Below are 11,862 nucleotides of genomic sequence, written 5' to 3'. Positions count from 1 at the left end.
TCTTTCCATTTCTTTCATATAGTACAGTAGTTCTGAACAGAATTTAAATGTTACAATTATTGTAGGAAAAACCTTGTTTTATAATCCCAATTCATAAATGAATTGTTATTTTATCCCATTTCCTTCTTTCAAACTAAAATCTAAAGCAGTGTAGAACTCGAAGACTTCGAATTATTTCAATTAGTACAATTCGTTCTGGAGAATATCTTCAAATAAATTCTATTCCTTTTCTATTTTTTGTGTCAGTTTCTGATTAATCATGGAGGTCATTTTATCCATATATTTCATTTCTTCAACCTTCACTTTCAAATCCTCTATTTTTGGGGGTTCTTCTGTCTTCCATTCCCTGACAGTAACTTTCTAGTTTTGAAAAAATGACTGAAGGGAGCTGTTTTAAAAGCTAATCTTTGGTTAGAAAAAACATGGTCTGGGGAGTCTGGAGGGATTGAGGGCTTCCCAAGCAGACTTGATGGAGTCCTATACTGTATTGGCATTCTGGATGTAAGGGTTTAAAATGCTATCTAAATTCTTGTTTTACAGTTTGAAACCAAGTGTCAAGAACTGTCCTCACCCCACCCCACAGTTCAGTAAACCAGCCTTCTGTATTTCAAACAGCAATAGCTTTATTCCATTTATAGGTGTCAGCAGGAAGACATTTGCAGACAGAACTGCTATCATCCCCAAACACAAACCCAATATTCACAGTACTCCACTGTAGAACATCATAGGCTTCGCTATGATTTGTCCATAAATCAACACATATCCATGTATCAGTCTTCTTCGTCTAATCATCCAGCCCTCCTTTAAACACTATCAGTTTTCCCTCAACATCTTTTCTCCCATGACAAGCAGCATCTTAGTATTCCTGAGTCAAGTAATTATCTTCACTATCAACCTCTAGAAAGATTTTCTCTAACACTACACCTCCCATCATTCCCCATATCCACAGTACACATATTACTCCCTCTATATTACTACATTAATAACCAATTGGCACAACACAACTTATGACATATTTGATTAGATGCTGACACCAAGCAATTCAAATTGTGCCAAGAATATTTTACGATATGTTTATTTGCTGGAACACTAGTGTAATAAATCCCTGATAAACCATCTCTATTGTGGAGGCCCATGCTGAAGCTTTAGAGCACTCTCTCTTATGTTGTTAAGGCCCTTCAAGTCAAGTCCAGCTTATGGATGTAGCTGTCATTGTATCCTTGGCAAGATTTATTCAGAGGAAGTTTGTTTTTGCTTGCCTTTAAGGCTTGCCCAAGGTCAGTGAGGTTTGATGGCTGAGCAGGGAATCAAACCCTTGTCTCCAGGGTTTGAATTTAGTGCTCAAACCACTGCACTGTGGTGACTTTAGTAGAACAGTCACCAGGCCCTAAATTGAGTCAGTTGTGGGTGTCAACCATTGTGACTGCAAGAGCATCCATAAATGATTGAGCTGGCTGTAGCTTAAGACTGCCATCTTTTTACTTTGTACAGGTGGTTAAAAATTCTGCTAGCTGCTATCATAACTTTAGACATCAGAATTAAGATATGAACCCAGAAGCATTCTAAAACTATAAGCCAAGATGCTCCATAGAGTTTGCAGTCAGCTTAATTGGAAATCTAGATTTCCCAACACTGAAAATCAGCATACCCAGAATTACTGGTATTCAGCCACTGTAGAATTCCATACCTTGACTTTCTTCTCCTGCCATAGCTAGAGCAATCCAGTTTGCTCACTTACTACAGTCAGCCCTCATTATCCACTGATTTTTTTAGCCACAGATTCAAGCATCCACGGTTTGAAAATATTCCAAAAAGTATAAATTCCAAATAACAAACCTTGTTTTTCCATGTTCTCATGGACTCAGTGGCAGAGAGTCAAGGCCTGAGAAGTTTTCACAGGAGCTGGTGGGGAGCAAACAAGGGCAGCTTTCTACCTCTAAGAACAAGTCTTTTCCGGTACCAGAAATGCAATCTGCTATATAGATCCTGGGATGACTTTCCAGGAACTTTTAAAGATTCCAACCTATGTATAACATCTTTGATAGCCCTTGAAAATTAATGCTTATGGGTATTATTTGTATTTAGGTTTAATGTTCTGCAAATTGGCATCAAACTCATTTTTCCTTAACATAAAAGAAGCAAACAAAAATATTTGTAACAGTTAAATGTCATAAATTAGATTTTTGCATTTATAAATGTTTACTGTAAATACTCGTGTACAAGTTGACCTCATATATAAGTTGTGGGAAGATTTCAGGGTCAAAATCATGGATTCTGATATGACCTGTGGGTAAGCTGAGGGTAAAACTTAGAGGGCTATAACAAAGAATGGAAAGGGGAAAACACAACTTCCGTACCTCCTTCTCTTTCTCTGGACCTCTCTCGACCACCAAACACCACTTCCCAGGTGCTGGAGAAGAGGTTTTAACATTGGGTTGGGGCGGAAATGAAGTGGAGCTGAAAAGGGTGTTTCTTAGATGGGAAGTTCAAATCGGACTGGGAAGAAGAGGAGCTAAATGGGATTTTCTCTGATGGGAAGAGAAGGCTTTCAGATCAGACTGGAAAGGGAAAGAAGTGGAGCTAAATGGAGTGTTTCTTTGATAGGAAGAGAAAGCTTTCAAATCAGACTGGGAAGGGAAAGAGAAGGAGCTAAAAGTGGTGTTTTTTGATGGAAAGAGAAGGCTTTCAGATCAGACTGAGTGGGGAAAGAAGTGGAGTTAAAAGAAGTGTTTGTTTGATGGGAAGAGAAGGCTTGCAAATCAGATGCATGCACGCACGCGCACATGCGCACACACGTACACACAGACCTGCCTTGAGGCATGAAGAGTGGAAAATCAGGCGGTGCTTGTTTTAGGACCTTTCTAAAGCAGTATTAGTGTATTGACCTGTATATAAGTAGACCCATGATTTTAGGGTCAATTTTGGGGCATAGTCGACTTCTAGTCAAGTATATACAATACTGTGAATTGAAGCTAATCTTTTTTAAAAAGCTGGAACTTAAGTCATTGGTTTGTCCTTTCGCTGGCAATGAACTGGTATTTATTTATCACTTATTTAGGTCTAGATTATTTTTAGCTATTAAAAAGTGAAAATCCTAAATTTTTTTGCCATGACTGTCTTCTTCTGGAAGCAGAGTAAACTATCCTCTGGCCTTTATAATCCATTAGTGGATTACCCCCCCCCCCCCCCAATTTATTAGTTGCTTGCTTCTTCACAGTGTCCACAGATAACTTCAACACTCCATCTTTTTTTCTGCAGGATTTAATGAGATCATTTTGTTTTGAGAGAGATGTGCATTTTAGGCTGTTTTTGTGACGTCAGTTCTGGTTTTTATAATAGAATTTCTTGTTGCTAATGGAAAAATCATAAAAACTTTAAAATTGGCAAATGCACCAGCTTTTATGAAACTTTGATGCTATTATAATGTGTAGCTTAGACCTGAGGAATGTGAAAACCAGTCAGTCTTTTTCTTGTGCAGTTTGGTGCTTGCTTTAATCGTTCTGGTAAATGTTGCAGTACAGATTGTGGTAGAACTTGTAATGATTAAATTATCTATTTCAGTGGTCCCCCTCCTTTGGTCCTCCAGATGTTTATAAAAATTTAATTTAAAAATTTTTTAAATTTAATTTAATTTAATTTAAAAATTTAATTCATATCCTGCTTTTTGTTTTCACAATCAAAGCGGTGTACAACCTTTAAAAAAAATACAATATATACAATTCCCCCCCTTAAAAAAGGATTAAACAATTCCATCCATTAAAATTACAGACGATAAAAATCTAAAAACAATACTACAATAATAAAATAACGGAGGGCAGAGTCTTCGCTTGTATATGACTGCGGGGGGAGCGTTACATGGCCGGGATCTATTCTGGGAAGGCCTGCCAGAAGAGATCCGTCTTGACAGCTTTCTTGAAGCTCTCAAGGTTGGCAATTTGACAGATCTCATCTGGCAGGCGATTCCATAAAGTGATTGCGGAAAAGTCCTCTGGGAGGTCGCCGTCGATCTGGTCTTTGTGGACTGCAACAAATTCCTCCCAGAGGATCTGAGGGTACCCCAGAGGATCTGAGGGTACTGAGGCTTCCATAATTCCTGACTGTTGGCCCAGTTGGCTGGGGCCTCTGGGATCTAAAGTCCAAAACAAATCGAGGATCAAAGGCTGGGAAACACTGGTTCCTTTCTAATAGTATGTTCTCAGTTGCATGTTGATAAAGGCTTAGATACTATAATAAACTTTTTTGTGTTCAAGATGACCATTTGGCTTAGCTAGGAACTTATGAAGTTACTTGAAGTTGGTATATTGCTTCTTACCATTTGCAAGGATCTAAACTCAGAAATCCAGTGAAGTTCAAGGATTGTCTGTAGTTTTGCATCCCCTTGAGCATTCTTTATATTTGATCAGCAATGATTTGTTTATCAGCTAAATCAGTGCTGTAGGTGTTATTACAAAAGCCTTCTGTTGTAAAAAAAAAAATAAAAGAGGGAGATGTTATGTGGGAGGGATTGCATAGTATCTTTTGAAATTTGTATGATAAGGAGAGTTGCTAACAATTACTTTCAATATACCTTAACTCTTTTGGAGTAGAATCTAGTGTATTTTATGTGTCATTTGTTTTCCTTTGCCTTATAAACTTTTCATGGTTAATCAATTCCTTTAATAAATATGCCTCCCTCCAAATATATAATCTGAACCTTAAGAAACCAGCCAAAATATTGTTTTAGACAGGTATGGATGACCGCTTGAAATGTTATATTAGTTCTTTAATGGCAAAGAGGCAATCAGGAAATCCTATATAGTACAGCAACCTGCATATAGGGTGTATGTGTACTTTTCACACTGTCAGTGTTTACAAAATCACAGAAACAAATGATTGGGTCAGTGAGGCCATTCTGTGAGTGGAAGCAGTTTTTAAAAAAAAGAAAATCTAATAGAAGCTTCTGGCAATAGAAGGTAGGGAGATTATTATTATTATTATTATTATTAACCTTTATTTATAAAGCGCTGTAAATTTACACAGCGCTGTACATACAATCTTTTTAATTAGGCGGTTCCCTGCCCTCAGGCTTACAATCTAAAAAGACATGACATAAAAGGAGAAGAGAAAGGTGGTGGGGGTAGTAGGCTAATACATATAAAGTACATAGCAATACAGAAAATGGTTCGATAAAACAGGCTTCAAAAGAATATCAAATAGCAAGCAACAGTTATGCAATTCCTGGGAACACTTCTCTGAACAGGATGGTCTTCAACTCTGTTTTGAAGCTGGTTAAATAAGTGATGGCCCTTCCCTCCCTGAAGTTTCCCATGCTACTTCCGTTGATATTTTGAAGGGTGTTCCAGTCCTTCAAAGCACATTTTGTGAGAGGGTCTGTCAGGGTATGTGAGAATTGGTAAAAATCACCCAAAGGTTGCACTTCTTGTGTGGGATCTTTGGCTACAACCTAGTGGTTCTTCAAGGGATGTATGTATATTGCAAAGGCTTAAAATGGTTCATGTTTAAAACTGGCGGTTAAAGTAGAATCTGTGGTTTGTTTGATAACAGATAGAGAAATAGGTTCAAAGAGTAAACAGTAAGTGAATTAAGAGATAAGGGCTGAGTTTAACAGTCGCTCTGTAAAATAGTGCTGCACTGTAAAATCTCGTAGAACTGAAGACATTAGATGCTAAGGAGGAGTCATGTGTCAGAGAAACAAAAGGACATTATAGTTGTACCATACATATATGCAGTGTATTTGTTGAACTAAGGGCTTCTGTTTCATTTAATTTTCTTACAGCCACCGACACAGAATATGCCGATGGGTCCAGGAGGAATGAGTCAGAGCGGCCCTCCCCCACCTCCACGTTCTCATAATATGGGTTCAGATGGTATGGTTGGTGGGGGCCCTCCTGCACCACACATGCAGAACCAGATGAACGGCCAGATGCCTGGTAAGTTTTTCTCCTAGAAGATAGTAACACCAGGGTTGCTCAGCAACTGAAATAGCATATGCACTCAGGGGATAGAAGATTGTTGATGACAAAACTGCTTTGAATGCCCCTGAGTAAACGCTCTCTTAGAGTTTGTTAGCTACAGAGCTACGTGACCTGTATTCTGTGTTTATCAGGCTGCCCTTGGGCTTTGATGTAGCTGACACACAGCATTCCTCTGAACAGAACTGTCTAAATTTAGTCTGTCTGAAACAATGCACAGTACAGCTGTGTTTAGAAGGCTCGATAAAGAAAGGTATTGGCCTATGGCTGAACATGTTCTCCTTGGAAGAAATTATCTAAAACCATCACAACTAAGTTAGATGATGAGTAAGAAATGAGGTTTATTGAAAAACCACTTAGACAGAAAATCAAATTTTAGCTAATCTTCTTTTAGTCAAGCAGACAAAAACAGACAATTTGTATTAAGCTATTTGTGTGGGAAAATATCCCTAACCATTGTTTCTAAACCTAAAGCCAGGCTTTAATTAGTGAACAAAAAGGTGAAAAACATCAGTATTTGCGAGGAGAAAAACAAAACAGCTTTGCTTGTTATTAATACTTGCTAGGGAGAGAATGGCTTCTTTAAGCAGTCAGTTCCAAACTTTCTCTATTGAAAGGCAGTTTTGTAGGATATTTGTCATAAAATTTGTAGTGCTGATTCATGTCGGCTACTTCCATTTCAGAGCTACTAATTTTTTTCATTTGCTGCATCCTCCTCATGTTTGATACCACTGCTTACATAAGCGAGCTCTGTTTCATATTCCTTAAGAGAGAAATCTGCCACCAGCATTTCTAAAATCTTGTAAGACTTTATGCAACAGGTCATGGGTAAATAACCTAGACTGCAGTTTGCTATAGTATGCAACATGCTTTTGGGGTATCATTTAATAGAATTTACATATGGGTAAAAAGGCTTAGTATTACTCTGTTTAATTATATGTAACTTGTCCCTCGGTATCTACGGACTTGCCATTCACAATTTTGATAATTCGTGGAGGGCAAGTCCTCCCTCCCTCCCTCCCTCCGACACTGGGGTCTGTAATCCATGCCACCCACATGGGGACTCGCTTTCCCAGCAGTGCTCAGGGCCCAGCGTGTGCACACCCCGCCCCGACCCCCTCTTCTGCAGCCAGTGGGCACACGATACATCAATTGGCTGTGGCAGAGGAGGTGGGAAGTGCTCATGCCGGGCCCCGAGCTCTGCTGGGAAAGCGAATTCCCATGCGATCGGTGTGCATTACAGGCCCCAGTGGCCCTGGTGCCGGAAGGGGCGAAGAAAGAGTAAGGGACAGAGGAGTGGCAGCCCGCCATTGGGGACATTGGGACTTGAATATTGGCAAAATTTCAGATTCACAGGGAGGCCAGAAACATATCTCCTGTGAATCTGGAGCGACCATTGTATACATATATAAATAATAAATGCAACAGAGAAAAAAAAGAGTAGTGAATATAATATGTTGACATTCTCCATATCCATCCCAAGGAGTCTCTAGCCTCAACACATGAGATAATTTAATTATACAAGTTGTGTCAAGAGCAGAAAATGGCAAATTATGATCTTCCATGTGTTGGCTGTGCCAGCTAAGGGTGATGGGAATGGCACTCATAAAACCTCTACAGGTGGCTCAGTTCTGATCAAGAATGACCAGATACAAAGGAAGACAAGGGTCTTGTAAACTTTGTATAAATAAGAAGTGTTGGCATGTAAGAGTGAGCAAAGTTTCACTGACTGACATTCCCCTTTTCTACACAGTCATTAAACGTTCAGGAATTCTGGCATAGTTAGCATGTCAAGACATCCGCTTGGGGGGTATCAGTTCATCAAGTGAAGACTAGACAAGTTATATTGTAAATGTCCTCTTTAATACAGTGGTCAGAATGATGGTATGGTCTTCACAGTGCTTTATTCAGTTTTGCTGGTGATACAGTAGATGTTTTTACAATGTAGGATTGTTTATAGTCCTCTGAACAAATTTTGCCAAGAAAGCTCCAAGAGAAGACCCATCGCCATAAATCGGAAACAACTTGAAGGCACACAACAACAGTAGTCCTTTTTAGATAATCCTGGCATGAAAGGAGACTGTAGCGCCACTGCTGAGGTCACATATATACTTCCTTGGGGTCTTGAATTTTGCATGAGCATGTAGCAGTCTACTTTAATAGGCTTTCCTTGTGCTATCATCCTGCATTACCACTGTGGGCAAAGTACTGTGGTATAATTCTGTGTCTAGTGGTGTACTTCCACATCCAGTGCCAGTAGAATAGCTGGCTATTAGACACAATGTTTGTTTTATTAAAACAAACCATGAAGTTCAAAAAAATATTTGTACATATTCAAACAGTATAGCATATAAAGTATTCAGCAAGATTTGTATTCAATTATTACTGATATTTTGACCTCAAATGATACCATAGAAATTGAAGCAATCACTGTAAGAACAACTGAAAATTGACCTATGACCATCTGGTATATTATTTGGTGAGAAACATGAAAAAAGCTCTTACCAAATAGCATTGAGCAGAAGTAGAATTTTTTTGCTGAAAGTAAAATTAAACATTCACTTCAGTTCCATGAAGAAGCAAAAATATAACAAATATTCTGAATTTCACAATAAATCTAAGTGTAATACAGTTGGCGCTCCATTTTCATGGGGGATCTGTTCTGGACCCTCCCCCCCCAAAAATGGAAAATTGCCAATATTCAAGCCCCATTGGCTTGAATGGTGCTGTGTGCCCATGGGCGCATTCTCCATTTTATCCCCTTCCGTTTGCCACCTGCAAACAGGCGAGGGACACATATTCCAAGGGACTGTACATTATCGTAATTCAAATATATACTCTTATAATTTACAAGTGAAACTGCATTTGAATCACTTTTTAGGGAAATACTGTGGCTTAAAAATGTAACTGCCACGTTGTGCACAAATGCTATTGTTAACTACCTGACAAATAATAATAATAATAATAATAATAAAAACTTAACAGAAAGAATTTTTTTTAGGTAATAGATGATCGACAACAAGTTGTAAAACAGCTAAAAGTAATCAAATGTTTTCATCACACAGTTACCACAATCTACTGTAGTCTATTTTTGAGTGCTTATTGGATTGTAGTAATGTCACAATGAATATTTGTTCCAAGAAGAGAGAGTTTTGGGGTTTTTTTAAAAAAATTCAAACCTGGGATATAGAAGAGGTCCTAAATAACTTCATGCACACAAATGTAGCAGAGATGACAATGGCAAACCCCCTCTGAAGAAACTTGCCAAGAAAACGCCATGATAGGGTTGCTTTAGGGTCACGATAAATTGGAAACGAAGGCACACAACAACAGCAGCAAACTACATCTGCTGTGTCCTTAGAAAACCAAGCAATTGAAACGTATTGGAATATATGATAGAACCACACATTCCTGATTGTGATTATATATAAAGAACTGTGCTTTCTTTTTTCACTTTCATCTTATGTATGTCTTCAAATCATGCTTCTGATCACTGTGATGAAAGATGCTGGACTAGATAAACGGTGTAAATAAAACAAGTGTCCTTTTTATATTGTACCAGTTTCCTAAACTTGTCCCATTCTAGTCAGAAAATGTCTTTATGAGTCTTCAATATTCTACTTTTGAACCCAGTTCTCTCTTCTAATTTGTATAAGTACTTGACAAACCAAATTATTAGGTAGCTAATAGGTTGCTATAGTCCAGTCCCTCAAGTCAGTATAGTGAACATCAGTATAAAATAATATTTAAAATGCTGGACTTGGAAGTGGAAGGACTGGCTCTTAGCAAGCTTACCGTATGGAGTTGCTGAGGGGGCTAGTGGGAAGAGGGGAACAATATAAAATGATCTTATAAAATCATAGAGATGGAAGCAACTACTAGTACAACCTCCTGCCATGCAGTAATACACAATTACACACTCCCAAAAAAGGCCAATTAAAGATCTCCAAAGGAGATTCCACTCAAGGTGAGGCAATATATTATTCAAGTTAATATATATATATTAATGTTCTAGTGAGGTAACACATTCCTGGTGTGGTACACATAATGCACAGTCATTTGTTGTAAGGGTGCAGTAATATTTTGTTGTGCACAGGTACTTCTACTGATATTCTTGTTGGAATAATGTAGGGTTTTTTAAAAATCATTTTAAAAAATGGCAAAAAGCTATGGATCTATGAAAATGCCACAGGAAGCCCCAAGTCTGACTTGCCAAGCAATTCACTGAGAAAATATAGAAGAAAGTAAAGACAAGAGGCAGTAATTGCCCGGGGGGGGGGAGAAAATTTGATTTCATTCAGCAATACAGATTTTTTCATAACTAGAAAATAGTTTAATTTTCTTTGTCCTACATGTATTATTTTGATTGATTGATTGATTGATTGATTTGTATCCCGCTCTTTTCCCAGGACTGGGACTCAGAGCACAGTATTTAAAAATAAAAATAAAAATAGTACAATAAAATAAAAAGTACATTGAAAAGAATTTTTAAACTGGTCCAACATCGAACATCCCAGTCTGTTCTTATAGTAAATCCCTAAATGCCTGTGTGAACAGGTAGTTCTTCACCTGCTGGCGGAAGGACATCAAGGAGGGAGCCGTTCTGATCTTCCTGGGCAGGGAGTTCCAGAGTCTAGGAGCAGCCACTGAGAAGGCCCTCTCTCGTGTCCCCACCAACCGTATTTGTGATGATGTTAGGACAGAGAAAAGGGCTTCCTCAGAGGATCTTAGAGTCCGGGCCGATTCATACCAAGAGAAACGGTCTGCCAAATAGTGTGGACCTGAGCCATGTAGGGCTTTGTAGGTAATAACCAGGACCTTGAATTGTGCCCGGAAACAAACTGGCAGCCAATGAAGCTGTTTCAACAGAGGCATTGTATGGTCTCTGTAATCTGCCCCTGTTAATAGCCTGGCAGCAGCTCTTTGAACCAACTGAATTTTCCAGTGTATTAAGCAGGGCATTCATGTTAGCATGTCTTTCTTACCACTTATTTGTTTTATTTATGCCATCTTTCTCCCAGGATGGGACCCAATGTGCCTTATAGGTAAAATTGGTTAAAATCTACCAATACAATTTTTTAAAAAATTAAATTTCATTGAAACATTATAAAATTGCATTTAAAATATACAAAAATTAAAAAAGTAAAGTCAGCACTCGCCCAATAACAAGCCTCCCTGAGAGAGATTACATATTAAAAGCCTGCTTGAACAAAAATGTCTGCCTGCTGGCAAAAGGAAAGCAAAGGTGCCCAATGAAGCCTCTTGTCAAAGGACATTCCAGAGTATGGGAGCAGCCATTGAGAAGACTCTCTTGTGTCCTCACCAAGCAAACATAAGATCATCCCTGGATGATCTTAAAGCTCTCACGGGTTCATATAAATGTTGTTTAAATAGTTTGGACTGAAGCTATATGGGACTATATAGGTCATGATCAACACTTTGAATTATGATTGGAAAAGAACCAGTAGCAGCAAAGCTTTTTTAACAAGGGAGTTACGGTATATGCTCCCTATAACAGCCCCTGGTCAGCATTCTGGCTGCAGCATTTTGAACCCACTGAAGTTTCTAAACATTTTCCAAAGGCAGCCCCATATAGAATATGTTACAGTAGTCCAAACAGGATTTAGTCAAGGCATATGTCACTGTAGCCAGATCTGATGTCTCAAAGTACTGGTGCAGCTGGTGTACTAGTTTTAGCTGTACAAACACACTTCTGAAACCTGAGCATCCAGTCTCAGAGTTGAGTTCAGGAGAACACCCAAGCTGTGGGCCTGAGATTTCAGGGGAAGCGTAACCTTATCCAGTGAAGGTGAAATCCCTATTTCCAGGTCTGCTTTATGACTGACTGGAGCATCTCTGTCTTGTCTGGATTAAATTTAAGTTTGTTTGC

At 38.6% G+C, this 11,862-nt stretch overlaps 1 protein-coding gene across 3 annotated transcripts in view; it reads left to right on the top strand.

Moving 5' to 3' along the window:
* LOC121917443 (protein SSXT) overlaps nucleotides 1-11,862 on the top strand; it is a 44,807-nt gene that overhangs the window by 10,865 nt on the left and 22,080 nt on the right. For all 3 annotated transcript variants that reach the window (XM_042443421.1, XM_042443420.1, XM_042443418.1), the window contains exon 4: nucleotides 5,777-5,930. In XM_042443421.1, coding sequence (XP_042299355.1) covers nucleotides 5,777-5,930 — 154 coding nt within the window. The remainder of the gene's footprint in view (nucleotides 1-5,776; nucleotides 5,931-11,862) is intronic.

Source organism: Sceloporus undulatus, unplaced genomic scaffold, assembly GCF_019175285.1.
Source record: "Sceloporus undulatus isolate JIND9_A2432 ecotype Alabama unplaced genomic scaffold, SceUnd_v1.1 scaffold_18, whole genome shotgun sequence".
Taxonomy (NCBI): Eukaryota; Metazoa; Chordata; class Lepidosauria; order Squamata; family Phrynosomatidae; genus Sceloporus; species Sceloporus undulatus.
The sequence above is the reverse complement of the archived record's forward strand: the minus strand, read 5'-3'. Positions and strand labels throughout refer to the sequence as shown.